This window comes from Neomonachus schauinslandi, chromosome 4, assembly GCF_002201575.2.
Source record: "Neomonachus schauinslandi chromosome 4, ASM220157v2, whole genome shotgun sequence".
Classification (NCBI taxonomy): domain Eukaryota; kingdom Metazoa; phylum Chordata; class Mammalia; order Carnivora; family Phocidae; genus Neomonachus; species Neomonachus schauinslandi.
In genome coordinates, this window is record NC_058406.1 from 14,509,903 (window position 1) to 14,530,069 (window position 20,167).

The following is a 20,167-nucleotide window of genomic DNA, read 5'->3' on the forward strand; positions in this document are numbered from 1 at the left end:
AAAGTCACCAACCTATGTGGCCAACACCTCTCAGGCCGGAAGGAGAGGTAACAAGGCCCATGTGCTGGAGAGGACTGCAGTCTGCAGAAGCTGGTGGCCCGCACGCACTGAGCACATTCTCCGGGCCCCACCTCTTATGGCATTGTGTGGGGCACGGTCCCCTCGAACTCAAAGGACTTTCGCAGAGTCATCCCTGTCACACCCTCACCCCCCATATGACTCCCTGTTCTTTCCCAGGCAGACCCACTCAATGCCCACCAGACAGGATCCACCACCATTCCGTTCTGCAGCCATGGGGCAGTCACTTAAGACCCTTGAGTCCCCGTCTACTCTATGTTTACCATGCACGAATAGCTCCCAAGCACATATGCATTGAGAAAACTGTGCACTGAAATATAGCTAATATTTACCAAGTGCTTATTCTATGCCAAATCCTTTGTACGCATTATCTAATCAAATCTGTGTAACAATGTGTAGCAGAGACAGCTAATTGCACCCCAATACTCATCCCATTCATTCTTGCCTTGTCATAAAAGCTCTCAGTTTCAGCTGGGCATGTAAAAACTGCATTTCCCAGCCCTCCTTCCAACAGTATAACCTTCTCAGCAACAAAGTTCTGGACAAAGGAGAGGAAAGGGAAGTGTCACATTCTACGGAATGTTCTTAACAACACGTCAATTAAGAGTAGGGAAAGAAACACTTCAATAAATATATACATTGATCATAAGACACAACCTGGTTTTATAAAGAGGCACATCCTCCTGCACTGCCACCTTTCCTCCTTCTGGCTGGAATATAGTCAAGATAGCTGGAGCTCCAGCAGCTGTCCTGGATCATGAGGGAGAAGCCAGGTGTTGAGGATGGCAGAGCAATAAGATAAATGGGTCCTGGATCCTTAGTGGCTATAAAGTCACCCTGGACTTCCTATATCTATCATAGAGAAGTGAACTTTTGTCTTTTTTTTAAGCCACCATCATTTTGGCTTTTTTGTTACTCCCAATTGAACCTAATCACAACTGCTAACCCTAACTGTTCTGCACTAGCTGTCCCCACCCACTTCCCTGCTTCATTTTCCTCCAGAGCACTTACTACCATCTAATGTACTATATTTTCATAATCTGTGGCTTTATCATGGGTGTGTCCCAATAGAATGTAAGCTTACAAAGGCAGAGATTTTATATTCTGTCCACTTCTGCATCCCTAGTTCTTCAGTAGTGCCTCACACATAGTAGATGCTCAATCAAAATTTGCTGAATGGACCATCGGAAAGATAAATTTACATAATATAATGATCTTACAGATGAGGGTCAGAGAGGGTCTCACAGCCAGGAGTCTGGACATGAAGTGAACCCAGGCCGTCTGGCTCTTCAACACTAACTAACCTGCCACCCAATGCAGGGGAGCCCCTCGAAATCCTTCTAACTGGAACCATACCTTGTTTCTTTTCTTTTCTTTTTTTTTAAATTTTATTTGTCTATTTATTTGAGAGAGAGAGAGAGAGAGCCGTGCACAAGCTGGGGGAGGGACAGACGGAGAGGGAGAAACAGACTTCCTGCTGAGCGTGGAGCCCCAACTCAGGGCTTGACCAACTGAGCCACCCAGGCACCCCTCATACCTTATTTCTAATGGGAAAGGCAACACTTCTTCAGGGAGAAAATATGAGCAGGAATCTGAGGCCGAGAAGATTCTCTGAGGTTTCAGGCTTAGTTACTAATGAATACTGGGAACACTGTTTTCTTGATTCTAAGATGCCACTGATTATAAGACACATCAATTTTATTGGGAGTAGGGAAAGAAACGCTTCGTTAAACAGATACATTGATCATAAGACATCTTGATTTCAGAAACATTATAATGGGGAAAATGTGCATCTTCACTTGAGGCAGTGGAGAGGCCAAAATGCCTTTGAGAAAGCTGTTAGAGGTATTTTCTTAAGTCTTCCTCGAATGAATAGTTTGGCCAATTTTTTCCATAAAAGAAGCTAAAACAAGGCTGGGTTCTTTGATTTCCACCCCCCACCTACATCTACGCCAGAGTTAAGCACCCCCCTTCCTCCCCATGCCTTATGCACGCCTCTTTCTTTCAAGCCACTATGTAATTTGTGTTTACTTATCTCCTCTGTAAGGTTCGGGGCTGGAGAATGAGGGTCACTGAATCCTGTCCAACTTGCCCCTGCAGCCCCAGCACAGGGTCTGGCACATAGTAGGGTCTTTGTGAATGTTTACTGAGGAAATGCATGAATGAATCCACGAGCAAATAAATAGAACAATGGGTGAAGGGTTATGCCTCCACCTGTCAGATTCTCAGCCCTTGGGGGGTGGGGGGACGGGGGCTCCCATGTACGCGCCCAGCGGAAGCCAAGCAAGGCTCCAGGGATTTGAACAGCATCAAAGAAGGGAGGGGCAAGAGCCAGATCTCCTTCCCCTGGGGCGGGGGGGGGGGGGGGGGGGACATCGCTTATGTGACCTTGTGGAAAAGAGCTGCTTTCACACTGGGGGAGGGATCCGGCCTCTAACCCAAAACCCTCAGGGTCTCATCAATTCCGGAAGGAAACCTGGTGCTGCTAAGCTCACCTTCCCCCTCAACTCACAGGCAGGAAGAAGGCAAGACACATTTTCTCCCCAAAATATGCAGAATGGTGGTTGCCATGAGCACTGGGATCCGCATGTTGCTTGACGTCCGTTTTTTTAGAAGTTCGGTTGCCATGGTAACAAAATACCATTTGTGAGACTGAAGATGAATCTCTGGCTTGAAGCTGAGGGAGACGGAGGCTCTTTCTAGACATCTCCTGGTGTGGTGGGGCGGGCCTGAGCCTTCCACCTCGAGACTCAAAAAACATCAAAGGATTAAATCGAATTGCAGCGAAGCAGCCTAGGAAAAAAGGGAAGGGGAGTGCGGCTCGCATCAGCCTGGCTGGGTTGGGGGGCTGCCCAATGCCCTCCTGGAAACCACCCTAGGCACTCTCATCACTGCCTGCCGCATAGGTAACAGGTGCTTTCAAACAGGAGTCATTGTTGCTGATGGCACATATCCCAAGAACAGGCAAACACAGCCACAGCCAAAACCACAGGTGTTACGCCACCAAAGTACTTTCTGAGCATCTACTATTAACCATGGATAGTCCTAGGCACTGGGGATACAGACAAAAAACCCCCTCAAAGGGTCTAAGTCCCGCCCTCAAGAAGACAGATGATAAACAAATGCAGAAGGAAAATATAGTTTTTCAGAAGGTGGAGTAGGTTGACTGATGCCCCCCTCCCAAAGATGTCCTAATCCCTGTGAATCTGTGAATATTTCACCCTAAGTGGCAAAAGGGATTTTGCAGATGTGATTAAGTTAAGGATCTTGAGGGGAGGGTCTTATCCTGGATTATCCAGGTGGGCCCAAGAATAAACAAGATGCTATGCTACTGGCTTTGAAGATGGAGGAAGGGGCCACAAGCCTAGGAGTTTAGGCAGCTTCTAGAAGGTGGAAAAGGGAAGGAAACACATTATCCCCCAAGCCTCCAAAAAGAACATAGCCCGATGGAGTTCTGATCTCCAGAAGTGTATGATAATAAATTTGTGTTGTTTTAAGCCACCGTTTGTAGTCATTTGTCACAGTGACAATAGGAAACTGAGACAAACGGAAATACACATCAAGGGAGAAAATTACAGCAGAGAATGAGGGCAGACAGTAGGGTAGGGGCAGTGGCTGTGGTGGGAAGCTGTCAGACCCCAGATGTTCTTGAAGGAAGAGCCGAGGTAAAGGGGAAGGACTGGGTGAGGGTGTGAAGGAAAGAGAGGAGTCGAGATTGATGTTAAATTCTTGCCCAGTAACTGGTTTGTGTCATTTTCATTTTGAGAAGTTTATTTGACCTGAAAGTCTAGGATAGGAAAGAGTTTGGAGTTCAGAGGAGAGGTCCAGGCTACAGATAGAATTTGGAGGTCGTTGGCTTATAAAATGGTATTTCAGGCTAAGAGCCCAGATGAGATCATCAAGAGAGTGTGGGCACTCCAGCACCCGAAGGTCAAGGAGATGAGGAGAGCTGGGCAGAGGAGCTTGAGAGAGTGGCCATGGAGAGACAAGGACACCAAGGAGGATGTAAAGATGTGTGTTCTGGAGGGAGGGCTGGCCAGATGTATCAAATGCTGCCACAAGCTAAGGTGAGCACTGAAAATCGACACTGATTTAGCAGCTTGGCAGTTGGCAGTGACCTTGAGAAGCACAGTGGAAGCCAAGGCTGGATATGAATAGATCCAAGAGAGTGGGAGGGAAGGAACTGGACCCAAGAAGCAGAGAGCACTTTTTCAAGTTTCGCTGCAAAGAACAGTGGGGAAGTAAAGTAGGCACTGGCTGGAGACAGGATGTCAGATCAAGAGGTTTTATTTTGGTTTTGTTTTGTATGGGATGAAAAATGATAGCATGTTTGTACGCTGATGGAAAAATTAACCAAAAGGGGGGCGGGCATTGAGAACACAGAAGAAAGCATAGGGGCTCTCCGGAGTGAAGACCCTGAGGAAGTGAGTGGGGTGGGCTGTGGGCTCAGTCCCTGCAGTGGAGGACCGACTCTAGGCAGCCCCTCCACAGCAGCGAGAAGGAAACAGTGTGTGAGCACAGATGCAGGTGGGCGGGTAGAGGCGCTGCTGAGTCTGAGGAAGTTCTCTTCCTATTGCCCCAATTTTCTTTGTGAAGTAGGAAGCAAAAACCACAGCTGAGAGTGAGGACAAGGAAGGAGGCGTGGGCGTCTGGAGTGAGAGGAGGTGTGAAGTCATCACGGGGAGAGGGAGAGTGAATGGGCTGGGGACATATAGTAGAACTGGCTGGCTGGCTGAGATCTACTTGAGATGAGTGGTCGTGAATGGAGCCCGAGCTGTGGTTTCTGTGTTGGTCCAGCCAGGCCGAGCTGCCCGGGTGCAGACACAGAGTAGGTGGACAGTTGGATGAAGAGAGATTTGGGATTCTGCTCGGGTTAGTAACATAACCTGGGGGAAGAGCAAAGCACTTGAGGGGCCCCAAAGATATTCACATCCTCATCTCCGGAATCTCTGCATATGTTAGATTACATGGCAAAAAGGAATCCGAGTTAAGGCTGCAGATAGAATTAAGACTGGCATGAGCGCCTGGGTGGCTCAGTTGGTTAAGCGGCTGCCTTCAGTTCAGGTCATGATCCCGGAGTCCTGGGATCAAGTCCCACATTGGGCTCCTGGCTCAGCAGGGAGCTTGCTTCTCCCTCTGACCCTCTCCCCTCTCATGCTGTTTCTCTCTTTCTCTCTCTCTCTGTCAAATAAATAAATAAAATCTTTAAAAAAAAAAAAAAAGAATTAAGACTGGCCATCAGTTGACCATGAAATGGAGAGATTATCCTGTATTATCCAGACAGGCCAAATGTGATCCCAAGGGGTCTTTATAAGTGGAAGAGGAAGACAGAAAAGAGGCAACCAGAAAAATGGTCGGATGAGACTCAGTCCAACATTGCTGATGGTGGAAGGGGCAAGAATGTGGGTGGCCCCTAGAAGCTAGACAAGGCAGGGAGACGGAGTCCTCCCCTAGAGCCTCCCAACAGCTTGGTGTTAGCCCAGTGAGACCCATTTCAGATTTCAGACCTCTAGAACTGTGAGAGAATAAATTTGTGTTGTTTTCAGCCCTGTGGTAATCTGTAAGAGCAGCAATGGGAAACAAAATTGGGGATATGCCAGGAAGTCATGCCATCTGAGCTGAGTGAGGAGCGAAATGAGCTATGAGCAGGGTATAAAGGTAGTAAGATCAATGAATGAGAGGACCAGGTAGGGTCCAAGAACTGCTGGAGATGGTGCACTAGAAGGTAAAATCTTGTACTATGGGATGGTTTGAATTGACATTATGATGGGATTGCAGCTTTTGATAATGGCAAGGTCAAGGGTATGATAATGGGAATGAGTGTTAAGACGGGGCAGAAGACAGGACCCTCAGAGGAGGACATGGGGGCCGAAACGGTGAGGGATTATGTTTGTGGATAGAGCAGAGAACAATGAGCCAGGGACTTAACATCTTTAGGGAAGAAGGCCCCTGGGGCTGATAAATGGCCACAGCATGGGGGTGGCGTGGTCCAGTGACTTGGGAGATTTTAGGGGGGAGAAAGGGATTTTGATTTGTGAGCAGCAACGGGAAGCAGCAAGGACATGTACGCCACTGCAGGTCCAGGGGTTTGAGTGGCGTGGGGCGGGACTCACCCATCCATTGCAAGGGCTCCAGGAAAACACTGTATGAGAGTGCCATTGCTTAACCCCTGTTGACCAATCATTTGTAACTATCCTCTAAAGTGCCTCCCAAGGGTCCAAGTTCCCAGCACACATAACCTGATATAGTCCCTCTCAGCTGGAGCAGGACTGGTCCTGTGTGACTAATAGAACATGGCAGAGAAACACTCTGTGACTTTAGAGACTAATCATAAAGGGCTTTGCAGCTTCCATGTTGGCCTCTTGGCTCATTCTCTCTGGGGAAAAGTCAGCCACCAGGCCACCAGAACACGCAAGCAGTCCCGTGAAGAGAAACTAAGCCCTCGGCCAACAGCAGTGCCATCTTGCCAGGTACAAGGGTGAGCCATGTCAGAGCGGACCCTCCAGCCCCAGTCGACCCTTCAGATGATGGCAGCCCCAGCCAGCGTTTGACAGATCTCAAGAGAGATCCTGAGGACTGGCCAGTGGAGCTTCTCCCAAATTCCTGGCCCACAGAAACCCTGAGAGGTAATCAATAAGTATTGTTGTCGTAAGCCACTGAGTTTTGGGGGGATTTGTTACATACATAACTAATAAACCTGTGCGCTTTTTTTTTTAAAGATTTTATTTATTTATTTGAGAGAGAGAGAGTGCGCGTGAGCGGGCGGAGGGGCAGAGGGAGAGGGAAAAGCAGGCTCCCTGCTGAGCAGGGAGCCCAATGAGGGACTCGATCCCAGGACCCTGAGATCATGACCTGAGCCGAAGACAGATGCTTAACCGACAGAGCCACCCAGGCGCCCCAAACCTGTGCTTCTTTAATAGTCTCTCCTCTGGCAACACCTCTAAGTTTCAAATGAAATGACTTCCTCAGACAGGTGGCCCCTGACCCCCTTTCAGAGCACTCCATCCTTCTCACCACATAATTAAATAATGATTTGTGTGTATTAGTTCATTTAATGTACCTTCCTATGACACACATCCCTCTCTCAAACAAGACCATGAGCTCCAGAGACGGACCACGCATGCCTTCCAGGCCTCCAGACCTGTGCCTGCCACATAACAAGCGTTCAGAAATCATTTGTTGAATAGCTGGCGGAGTGAATGAAGACTGGCCATATTTGATTAGGTTAGGGGGTCCAGTGGACAGAGTCCCATTGAGATCAGTTTCGGGACAAAATGGAGCCACATCCCCTCCTCTGGCCTTGTCTTTGATCCCACCTGCTCTGGATCAGGGCCTGGTGGGTCGCAGATGTCTCCTCTTGTCTGCATTCCTGAGACCCAGCTGTATGCAAACACTGGCCTTTGTTTAGACTGTTCTGTTTGGTGTGCAAACATGATTTTGCTTTGAACAGGACTATAATTTGATGGGTGCGCCAGGAGCTTATCTTGTGAACGCAGATGGCTGAAAATAACATTTCATCCATCACCCTTGTTCATCTCCTACATTCATACCACTCGGTACTCGGGCATCGGATTGTAGACCAACGCTATTCTGAAGGCTCCTTGACATTTAAAATCCTCCAGAATTAATAGGAATTTTTGTCATATTCCTCTTTGTCTTTGTTTCTTTTTTTAAAATTATTTATTTATTTATTTAGAGAGCACAAGCGGGGAGAGGGGAAGAGGGAGTGAGAGAATCTCCGGCAGACTCCACACTGAGCTCAGAGCCTGACTCGGAGCTCAGTCTCTTGACCCTGAGATCATGACCTGAGACAAAATCAAGAGTCAGAGACCTAACCGACTGAGCCACCCATGCACCCCTTTTTTCCCCTTTATTTCTGAATCACAAATCCACATGTGCAGTTTTTCCAAAGGTTAAGAGCATGCCAAACGGATTTTGGTTATTGCTTCACCAGCTGCGTAGCCTTAGGGACGTTATCTATCCTCTTTGAGCTTCAGTCCCCTCATCTGTAAAATGGGGATTATAACAGTTCCTGCCTTGCAAAAGTGATTGTGAGGATTGGCTTGGTGAAGGAAAAGGTTTTGCATAATGCCTGGCACAGAGTTAGCTTTCAGTAAATATGGGTTTATTATTATTACAAAAGAATAGAGCCAAATGACTTAGAAATGAATACAGCTTCAAACAGGGGCACCTGGGTGGCGCAGTCGGTTAAGCATCTGCCTCTTAGTGTCAGCTCAGGTCCTGATCTCAGGGTTGTGAGATCAAGCCCATGTCGGGCTCTGCACTCATGGTGGAGTCGGCTTGAGATTCTCTCTCTCCCTCTGCCCCTCCCACTCATGGTCTCTCTCACTCTCAAATAAATAAATAAATCTTTATAAAAAATACCGCTTCAAACAAATCTGTAGAATTTTGGATGTTCATGAGCATTCTAGAACAAACATAGATTCTTCTTTAAAACAAACAGACACACAAAGGTATACCAGTTTAAGACCAAAAGACACACACACACACACACACACACACCTAGAACTGAGATGCCTCCATGTGATAGAGCATAGCTCATTTCTATTCACCATTTACATAATCACTTACAACCACCTGGATATTAAGAAAACTGTACTTTAAGAGCTTTGAAAACCTTGCCAAAATCTCTCTACATGAAATGGTTCCCAGCCTTCAAGAGAAACATTGCACCAATTACTATCTACCTTTTTCAGAGAGGGAAGGCAAGCCGCCCAAGGTCACAAAATGAGTCATTGTCAGAAGTGAGTTTTGTGTGTGTGTTTTTTTAAATTAAAGTGTATGTGCTGTCCTTTAAGAATAACTTACTGACCTGCCGTCAGTTAGGGATTTGCTGAAAGCTGCTTCTCTTGTAGTTGAGGACAACCACTGAGTCAGCTCGCAGGAGCACACCTCATTCTCATCTCATGTCCAACAAATGTCTTTTCAGAACCTCCTAGGTTCCAGATGCTGTCGGGGGCAATGTGGAGTTCAGCAGCATAAAGATGGAAGCATTCCCTGCGCTCGGAGTGCTCAGAGTCTTAGGGGTGGAGGGAGTCAGGCGTTATATAAATGATTACACGAATAATGACACGATGACAATTCTGATAAATGCTTTTAAGGGAGCTGTGAGGGGCAGAACCAAGGGAAGGCAGGAGAGCTTAGGGGACTGTTTCCCTAGCGGTGACCCTTAGGCATTGGTTGGAAAGATGAATAGGCTAGAAGAGGACGCGAGATGAAGAGGAGGGATGGGGATGAGCAGGACCAACCTGTGGAGAGGACGTGACAGTGCTGGGGAGGTGGACGGACTGGAAGGAGCTCCGCATAGCTGAGGCCAAGAGAGGGTCTCCTGGGGAAGCTGGGGGGGTAGCAATCACACAGAGCTTTGGGGGGACCACTGACAGATTAGGGATTGTCCTCGTTATCTTCTGCTAAAAACAAATCCTCCCAAAGCTTAGCGATTTACGACCCCAGTAAGCATTTATTATGTCCCGGTTTGTGTGGGTTGGGAATTTGGGAGCGGGCAAGCCGCGTGGTCTGGTGCAGGGTCTCTCACGAGGTTGCAGCCCAGATTTCAGCTGGGGCCAGAGTCATCTGAAGGTCTGACTGGGGCGGCAGGGTCACTTCCAAAGTGGCTCCCTCACATGCGTGGTGAACTGATGCCAGCCATCGGCCTCAGTTCCTCCCCACGTGGACTTCTCCAGAGGGCTGCTTGAGTGTCCTCGTGACCCAGCAGCTGGTTTCCACCAGGCAGTGACCCACAATGTCCTTGCCTCAGAAACCACACCATGGGGCGCCTGGGTGGCTCAGTCATTAAGCATCTGCCTTCAGCTCATGTCATGATCCCAGGGTCCTGGGATCGAGCCCCATGTCGGGCTCCCTGCTCTGCGGGAAGCCTGCTTCTCCCTCCCCCACTCCCCCTGCTTGTGTCCCCTCTCTTGCTGTGTCTCTCTGTCAAATAAATAAATAAATAAATCTTTTTAAAAAACAATAAAATAATGGTCCATCTGAAACTACTGAGGAGAGACTTCTGGTAGACCTGGAAAACTGAAGTAAACTCCCCCTCCCTTCCCCAAGCCTCACCAACATGACAGTGAAAGAACGAAAGTGGCACCAACTGACAAGGAAAAAGAGAGAAGTGATGACAGCAGCTGAGAGGTGTTAACATTCTGGAAGACGGAAGGCACACGGGCAAGGGGTAGCAAGCTCAGTAGGGTGGGAACAACAGAAACCTCACAAGAGTCATGCTGGGGAGCCTGGAACTGGGGTATTCCAAGCACCAGACATCGCTGGTGATGAGGGTGCAGGGGGAAAGTAAAAACAGAGGGCCGGGTGAAAGCCTGCAGTGAGAGCCCCAGATGCCATCCCCTTTCCTGAGAAGCGCACGCATTCCCACCCCACGTCCTTAGCCGGGCGACTGGAGTTTTCCTCTCTGGAGGGACTGCCCCCAGGGCCTCTGGACTGAGGACCCTGGGGCATAGCCGGGGTGAGGGATTCACTGGCAGCCTGCATGCTGATCAGGAGGCAGGAGGCCCTGTCTCCACTCCTCCCCCAGAATGCTGGCAGCCCGGTTTATACACCCCCTCTCCCATGTGCAGGCGGGTCTAGAAGTTCTCTCTGGGGCCAGTGGCCAGCCCAAAAGAAAAGACCTACAGCCCTCGATATTGTGAAGGTTGTTCAAGAAAAACCAGAGCTGGACTGTTAAAGGGGTAAAAACAGATTTTATTCAGAAATGATTGCAATAGGGGAAAAGTAGACCTCAGTACAGAACTGGACTCCATTCCCAATATCGCAAGAACAAGTGGGGGTTTATAGCCAAGGAGTAGGGTGGAATCAGTGGGTGGAAAATTATTAAGAGGATACATCAGGGGTGAGGGGTTATTCTCGCTAAACCGACTCCACAGGATTCTTGCTGAAGGTGATCAGATCTCACCTGGATGATGGTGGGGGACGAGGATTTGGATCAGATATTGAGGGTGACCAGATACGGAGGGCAGGGCCTTACTTTATCAACAAAATGACTTATCAAGTTTCTTGCTAAAACCAAGCGATGCAGGACTGGGGCCATAGCAAAAGGGTGCAGAAGAGTCTGACTCAAGTTCTGTCAAGGAGAGCCTTTGTTGGGCTTGCCTTATAAGATTGATGGCTGAGTTTGTCATCAGATACTGAGGCCCATGAACAAGTCCTGTTCATCCCTCTCCACTCCCCAGACATACAGAGTTTCCAATCTGCGTTTGTGCCTCTCAGACACAGGAAACAAGGATTCCCAGACATTAGAGGAAAGCTGTCCACACGAGATTCAGAGATTTATATCTCTAAAAATTAATTATAAAAAAATGAAAAGCAGGAAAAAGGAACCCAGGGAGCAGAGCAATGCCTGAAATTAAAGAAGGCTTTTTAAAACAATGATAATTATAATTCCAAGGTTATTTTTGTCTATATATACAATCAATGCAAAGCCATATTGAAATGATATAGTAATAATGCAATGTTTTTAAAACATAATTCTTATTTGCTCTTATTTTAATCAGGATACCAAATTGAATAAAAATCACAACAGTCTCCAGAAATAATAACAATAACAATAATAATAATACATAAAATTTAAAAATGAAAACAACTGGGACTCCTGGGTGGCTCAGTCAGTTAAGCGTCTGCCTTCAGCTCAGGTCATGATCCCAGGAGTCCTACACTGGGCTCCTTGCTCAGGGGGGAGCCTGATTCTCCCTCTGTCTGCTGCTCCCCCTGCTTGAGCTCTCTTTCTCTCTCTCTCTCTCTCTCTCTGAAAAATAAATAAATAAAATCTTTTTAAAAAAATAATAAAAATAAAAATTAAAACAACTATAATTAGAAAACCCTAAAGATTCCACAAAACTTTTAGAACAAGTTCAGCAAAGTTACAAGATACAAAATCAACACACAAAAATCTGTTGCATTTCTATACACTAACAATGAACGATCTGAAAAGCAAATTAAGAAAACAATTTCATTTACAACAGCATCAAAAAGAATAAAATACTTAGTAATAAACTTCACCAAGAAGGGGAAAGATTTGTACACTAAAACCTATAAAATGTTGCTGAAAGAAATTAAAGAAGACACAAATAAATAGCAATGTTCACGGACTGGAAGACTTCATATTGTTACAATGTGTCCATCCTACCCAAAGAAATTTACAGATTCAATGCAATCCCTATCAAAATCCCAATGGCACTTTTTGCAGAAATAAAAATATCCATCCTGAAATTCACATAGAATCTCAAGGGATCCTGGATAACTATAACCATCTTGAAAAAAGAAGAACAAAGTTGGAGGTCTCACACTTTCTGTTTTCAAAACTTATCACAAAACCATAGTAATCAAAACAGTACAGTACCAACACAAATACTGACATAAACCAATGGAATAGAATGGAAAGCCCAGAAATAAATGCTTGCATATATGGTCAAATGATTTTTGACAAGGGTGCCAAGATCACTCATTGAAAAAAGGCTGGTCTCTTCAACAAATGGTGCAGGAAAAACTGGATATCCTTATACAAAAAAAATTATGTTGGATCCTTACCTCACACCATATGCCAAAATTAACTCAAAATGGATCAAAGACCTAAAAGTAAGGCTTAAACTATAAAACTCTTAGAAGAAGAAAACATAGGGAGAAAACTTCACGACATTGAATTTGGCAATGAGTTCTTGGATAGGACACCAAAATCACAGGCAACAAGGGTAAAAATAGATAAAATGAACTACAGCAAAATTTAAAACTTCTGTGCATTAAAGGACACAATCAACAGAATAAAAAGACAACCTAAGGAACAGAGAAAATATTTGCCAGTCATAAGGGGTTAATATCCAGAATATATAAAGAGCTCCTACAATTAAACAATTTTAAAATGGGCAAAGTACTTGAATAGATATTTCCCCAAAGAAGATACACAAATAGCCAACAGGCATATGAAAAAAATGCTCAACAGCACTAATTAGGGATATGCAAATCAAAATAATAATGTGATACCACCTCACAGCCATCAGGATGGTTACTATATATTTTTAAAGTAATAATAATAAGAAAAATAGCAAGTGGTGAGGAGATGAAGAAACTAAAACCCTTGTGTGGTATAAAATGGTGCAGCAGCTATGGGAGACAGTATGGCAGTTCTTCAAAATATTACAAAATATAATTACTCTATGATCTAGCAATTCCACTTCTGGATATAGATCCAAATGAATTGAAAGCAGGGCCTTGAAGATTCTGTTACACCCACGTTCATAGCAGCATTATTCACGATAGCCAAAAGGTGGAAGCAACCCAAATGTCCATCAACAGATGACCAGGTAAACAGAATATGGTATATCTATACAATGGAATATTATTCAGCCTTTAAAAGGAGGAAAATTTTGGCACCTGCTACAACGCAGATGAACCCTGAGGACATTATGCAAAGTAAATAAGCCAGTCACAAAGAGACAAATACTGCATGATTCACTTATATGGAATCATAGAGGCAGAAAGCAGAATGGTGGTTGCCAGCGGCTAGGACAGGGAGAAATGGGGAGTTGTTGTTTAACAGGTATAGCATTTCGGTTTTACAAGATGAAAAAGTTCTGGAGATTGGATGCACAACAACATGAATATGATTCACAATGCTGAACTTACACTTAAGAATGGTTAAGATAGGGGCGCGCCTGGGTGGCTTAGTCGGTTAAGTGTTGGACTCTTGATTTCAGCTTAGGTCATGATCTCAGGGTCGTGAGGTCGAGTCCCGCATCCGGCCCCACACTCAGCTTGGCATCTGCTTGGAGATTCCCTCTGCTCCTTCACCCACACACTTTCTCTTAATAAATAAAAATCTTAAAAAAAATAAGAAAGAATGGTTAAGATGGTACATTTTATGTTATGTGTATTTTACCACAATTAAAAATTTTTTTAAAAATTTAAAAGCAGGGCGCCTGGGTGGCTCAGTTGGTTGGGCGACTGCCTTCGGCTCAGGTCATGATCCTGGAGTCCCGGGATCGAGTCCCGCATCGGGCTCCCTGCTCAGCGGGGGGTCTGCTTCTCCCTCTGCCCTCTTCCCTCTCGTGCTCTCTCTCATTCTCTCTCTCTCAAATAAATAAATAAAATCTTTAAAAAAAAATTTAAAAGCAACTATAATTACCATTCTTTGAGACATGAACAAGAATGGGATGCTCTAAAAAAGAATGAAAAATTGCTCTTTTAGAAGTGAAAAGTTATGAGAAAAGATATGAAAAAAAAAATCTAATGGAAAGGTTGGAAGATAAAGTTGAGGTAATTTCCCAGAAAACAAAACAAACATTTTTAAAAATGGAAAATTGGAAAGAACATTTTGAAAAATGAGAAGACCAGTCCAAGAGGTCCAACATCCGACTAAAATAGGTCTGCAAAGAAAAAAACAAAAACGGAAAACAGAATGGAGGGTATTAACACAAAGAAATGTCCCTCAAATTGATCCAGAATAAAAGACTCACCAAGTGCCCAGAGTCAAGGCACATCACTATGAAACTTAGACCTCTGCAAGACCCTTTAAACTTTCACAGGGAAAAATCAGGTCACATGCACAGGATCAGGTATCAGAATGTCATTTGACGTTCCAACAGCAAGTGGATCGTGTCCTCAAAATTCCTAGGGAAATTTATTTCCAATCTAAAATTCTACACCCAGCCAAACTCTCTATCAAAGCCACTGGAAACGAGAAACGCCAAAACAAGGAAAGAGACACAGGTGGGTGGGGCGGGGGGGGGCAGAAGCAAGGGATCCATTAAACCAGATCCAACCCAGGAAACAGGCAAAAGAAACTCCCCAGGATGGTAGCAGAGCTAAGTAGAGCTAAGTCTATAGAGTCACCAGAGCAGATTGGAGGCCAGAGAGGATGCCTACAGGAGGGATGTCTCTGAGAAACACCTAGAACTGAAAGACCACCTGGTGCATTCAACCAGGTTGGACAGTGGGGGGCTGAATTAGTTAATAGGTACAGTACATAAGGAAGTTTTTTTTTTTAATAATGCAATTACCTGTTTCTGGAAAAGCGAAACAGTTGTCCAATAAGGTAAATGGAATCATAACACACTTCAAGGCTCAGCTTTGAATGTTTGCAAGATCATAATAATTAAGCACTGAACACTGAACAATGACAACAAAATGTTTGGACTAATACTGGGAGGAAGGGGAGAGCAAAAATGTGTGTGATGGGGTAGATCAAAAGGCATCAAATCTTCATCTTCCATAGGAGGTGGGCAATAGATAAAGTTTTAAAAACTAGAAAGTGAATTAGATGTGTTATTTAAAAACATGGAGGCCAACGACAATAGTGCCATCTCAAATGTGTAAAAGAGCAGTTGTGTTTAAAAGTAAGAATTGAGACTGGGGAAGGTAGAGCAGGAGACTGATCTCCTTTCACGTATAAGCCTACTATTAGGCAGCTATTGGACTTTTAAAAATAATACAAGTATCAAAAAAATTAAAATAAAAATAATACAAGTATCAATATGATAGAAATAAAAATGAGTGGAAAAAGGACCAAAAAAAAAAAAAAATCCAACTGCACACCAGTCCGTAAAGCAATGATGGCTGATGCAAAGTTGGGAGCTCTTACCAAGGACCTGAGTGAGGGGAATGTGAATAGAAAGGACCGTGGCGCTCTGGGTGCAACTGAGCCCTCTAAAGGACCAAAGTTGGCAGAAGTGCAGAAGGTCTGAGACCAAGCCTGGGAGTGTAAAGAGGAGCCCCCCCAAGTGAGGTGTGGTCCGGGGGTGGGGGGAGGTGGGAATCCCTGCCCCAATGAGGCTAAGTGAGTTGTGAACAAGATAACAAAAGGGCTCACAATGTCAAATGCTGCTTTGAGGTCCAGGGGACTTAACATAAAAGCAGACTGTTGCACACTGATCTCACAGAGCCCCGGGTGATCCTCCAGAGAGGATTTCCCAAAGGCAATGGGAACAGAAGCCATGCTACCAGGACTAGGTGAGCAAGCTTAGGGAGGCAGTGAAGGCACTCAAGGCTGCACACTTACCTGCAGCTCCTTGATCTCTCCTTCTCTGGAAGGCAGGAGGCTTAGCGACCAGATAAAAGGCATGCAATCCTGGGGACCTACTTATACAAAAAAAATTGTTGTTTATCTGAAATTCAAATTTAACTCTGTGAGTCCTGCATCCTTATATGTGAACGGAGCAACCTCAAGAGGCTTGGAGGTATCTCAGTTTTGCACGATGATACTTCGCTGCTGGCCACTCCCACCAGCACCCTCCCAAGAGGGGGATACAAGGCACCCTCACCCAAGGCAGTGAGGTCCAGAGGGTGGACTCAGGAGACCCCAAGGCAGGAAATAGCAGGATTTCTCAGTGAGCTACCTTTCAGTCAAAACCATCTCAAGTCTTTTCTATAAAGGGAGTTGGTTGAGTTAATGTCTCCGTTGGCCCAAGGGGCAAATCTAGCCCCACGAAAAGCACTCAAATGAAGCCTCATTGTGTCTTCGGAGCCTGTTCTCTTGTGGGGAAATGAGGCCACATCTACAGGGTGGGAACAGCGGGAGGCTTCCATGTCCTTCTTGGGTGACTGTTGATCACAAGCACGTATTACTTTTATAATCACTAAAAAGCAATGACATTTCCATATTGAAAATAAAATGAGGCCACAGTAGACTAGATCATCTGTGAGGCCCCCTCCAAAGCTAAGATTCTGCAATTCTAAGTAATTGCTTGTTCTTTATTTGCATGTCATTTTAGGAGCATTCAGTGATGCAGCCTAGTTGCGGTGGGGTTTGTTTTGTTTTGTTTCGTTTTGGGGGGGTGTTTGGGAGGTTTTTTTGTTTGGTTGGTTGGGTTTTTTTTTTTTTACTTTTATTCCCCCAAGGACTCTGAACCCAGCCACTCACTCCTGGTGCCTGCTGACCCTGAATGTTGAACACACAGTCTTCCCACTGCCCCCATTCCCAGAGGTCACTTGGCTTGCCTGGCCGGGCCCAAGCCTCTGAGCTCATTCCTGACCTGGAAGACTCCCCAGATGACCTGTTCTGAAGCCAAGGAAAGAGCCTGGATGTTGACTGTGTGAGAGCCCAAGGTCGTGAGACTCCTGGGCCCCATCAGAGCCGACCTGGGATTCTACAGAACCTGTGGCTTAACAAATCCTGAAAGGGGGAGATGCATCCCCCACCCCTAGGGACAACTGTCTCTTTCCGAGTACTTCAGTCCCCCTCCCCAGTTAAAGCCCCCACTGATGGGTCGCAGGGGAAGATGGAAAATGCCCATCTAGATGCAGCATTCGTGGACTCCTAGAAGGGTGAGGGCCTGCTTCTGGGTCAGCCAAACCTGAGCAGAGCACTAAGTCCCACCTCCTGCTAGCCCTTTGACCTTGGGCAAGCACTTAACTGAGCCTGGGCTGTTCTGAGGATTAAAGGAGAAAATGAATGCAAAACCCCAGGGCTTTCGGGAGCAGGATTGGCATTCACAAACAGGAGTCTTAACTATTTAATCCTCAGAGGGCCCAGAGGCAGCCCTTTGGCCACAGGGAGCTTGTCAGATGCAATTCCCGAAGACCCAGGACTGCTCAGGAACGTTCCCCCACCCTGAAAAAGTACCCTCCTGCTTCGGGCCAGGCGAGGGGCTCTATCAGGCGCCAGAGCAGTGACTGCTCTCCTAGATCAGGCGCAGCGGCCTGGCCCATGACCTTGGAAGAACCGAGGAGAAAGCTTCACCAAGCGACAGTACTTTTCCACTGCACAGCTCGGCCACCTCAGCTGGCTTTCTGCTGTGCAGACAGGAGGCCAAGTGCGCCTGGCCAGCCCCATCAGGAACCCACCCAAAAGCGCTCTCAGAGATGGGGGTAGGGACATGCAGTGACTGACAGGCAGCAGGAATCCTGGAGAGAGGAGGGGGATCCCGAATGCGCCAAGGGGAGCGTGGAGACCACCAGGGGGGTCAGGAAAATGTGCATTTAGCAAAGCCCTCCGGTACATTTCAAAAGATTCCTACTCCTTAACTGCCCCTCCATCCCCACCCCTCCAATAAGAATGATTAATCCCGTTCCACCGCGCCTGTGCCGGGTCCCGGGCGAAGAGCAGCACTAGCCGGCGCGGGGGAGGAGAGAGAGGAGGGCGAGGGGAGGGGACAAGAGAGCTAGCGGTCCCGCCCGGTGATGTAGGCAGCCCGGGGAGGTGGAGCCGCGACGCCTGAAGGAGTCCCCACCGCAGTCTCGCGCTCTCGGTCTACCCCTCCGAGCGGCCAGCCGCCAACCCCAGCTCCGGCGACCTCCCTGCCGCCGCAATTTGGGCGGCGGGGACTGCGGGATCCCCCCCCCCCAGTTCGGGCCCGGGGGGCCCCTCCACCACGCCCACCTCCCCTCCCCTCCTCGCTTCCCGGACGGCTGGAGCTACTCCCGGGGGAAGCTGTTCCCGGACGCTCGGCCGCCGCCCCGGCATCTCGGCTGCCAGCCCGGCCGGGCACCGGGCATCTCCGGGCACCGACTGGCTCCGGCGCCGCCCAGCTGCTCGCGACCCCGGGGCCGCGGGCTTCTGCTCGCCCTCCCCTCCCCCGGCCGCCGGCCAGGACGCCCGTGAGCTCCCGGCGCCCCCAGCCCCTTGGGCCGCCGCCGCCGCGATGCTGCCTTGGAGACGCAACAAATTCGTGCTGGTGGAGGACGAGGCCAAGTGCAAGGCGAAGAGCCTGAGTCCGGGACTCGCCTACACGTCGCTACTCTCCAGCTTCCTGCGCTCCTGTCCGGACCTGCTGCCCGACTGGCCGCTGGAGCGCCTGGGCCGCGTGTTTCGCAGCCGGCGCCAGAAAGTGGAGCTCAACAAGGAGGACCCGACCTACACCGTGTGGTACCTGGGCAACGCCGTCACCCTGCACGCCAAGGGCGACGGCTGCACCGACGACGCCGTGGGCAAGATCTGGGCGCGCTGCGGGCCGGGCGGGGGCACCAAGATGAAGCTGACGCTGGGGCCGCACGGCATCCGCATGCAGCCGTGCGAGCGCGGCGCCTCGGGGGGCTCGGGGAGCTCGGGGGGCTCGGGGGGCCGCCGGCCGGCGCACGCCTACCTGCTGCCGCGCATCACCTACTGCACCGCGGACGGGCGCCACCCGCGCGTCTTCGCCTGGGTCTACCGCCACCAGGCGCGCCACAAGGCCGTGGTGCTGCGCTGCCACGCCGTGCTGCTGGCGCGGGCGCACAAGGCGCGCGCCCTGGCCCGCCTGCTCCGCCAGACCGCGCTGGCGGCCTTCAGCGACTTCAAGCGCCTGCAGCGCCAGAGCGACGCTCGCCACGTGCGCCAGCAGCACCTCCGCGCCGGGGGCGCCGCCGCCTCGGTGCCCCGCGCCCCGCTGCGCCGGCTGCTCAACGCCAAGTGCGCCTACCGGCCGCCGCCCGCCGAGCGCGGCCGTGGGGCGCCGCGCCTCAGCAGCATCCAGGAGGAGGACGAGGAGGAGGACGCAGACGCGGAGGAGCGCGAGCGGCCCGAGGTGCTCAGCCTGGCCCGGGAGCTGAGGACGTGCAGCCTGCGGGGCGCCCCGGCGCAGCCGCCGCCCGCGCAGCCCCGCCGCTGGAAGGCCGGCCCCAGGGAGCGGGCGGGCCAGGCGCGCTAAGAGCGCGGCGTGTGGGGGTGCGGGGGGAGGGGCGCGGGACTCGCGGCCCCAGCCCCCCGCCGGCCTGACTTCCAGCCTCCAACCCTGGCCCTGCCCGCTTCGGCTCCCCTCTGGTCCCCCGGCCCTTGCCTCCCTCGTGGTCTCTGTTGTTGTCTGCCCCGCGTCTCATCCTGGCTCAGGGTGACGCCTGATACGCCCTTGATTATTGGGGGACAAAGGGGAGGAGAGCAGCAGAAGTATTCGATGTTCACCTCTCCCCCACATCCGGAGTTGCTGAGCGCCCTCCGTCGTGGAATTGCTCGTAAGCTTTACAACAGGTCTTTGCCCATAGACCACCCTCTCCCTCCCAGAACAACCCCTCCAAAGAAGGGGGAAGAAGTTTCCAGAAATCCAGGAGGGTGGCCTTGGACGTTGGCCAGGTGGAAGCCGTGGTCCTGCCCTTGGCCAGTCAAGCCTTCCTCCCTGGGATGGGACCAGTTCTGGGCAGGCATGCTTGC

The 20,167-nt window shown here is 48.8% G+C and overlaps 1 protein-coding gene across 1 annotated transcript; it reads left to right on the top strand.

Moving 5' to 3' along the window:
• The first annotated feature begins 18,686 nt into the window (after positions 1-18,686).
• FAM43B (family with sequence similarity 43 member B) lies at positions 18,687-19,671 on the top strand. Its single transcript, XM_021683526.1, has one exon. It carries the CDS (start codon positions 18,687-18,689, stop codon positions 19,668-19,670), a length of 984 nt encoding a protein of 327 aa, XP_021539201.1. The 3' UTR covers position 19,671.
• The last annotated feature ends 496 nt before the right edge of the window (positions 19,672-20,167 follow it).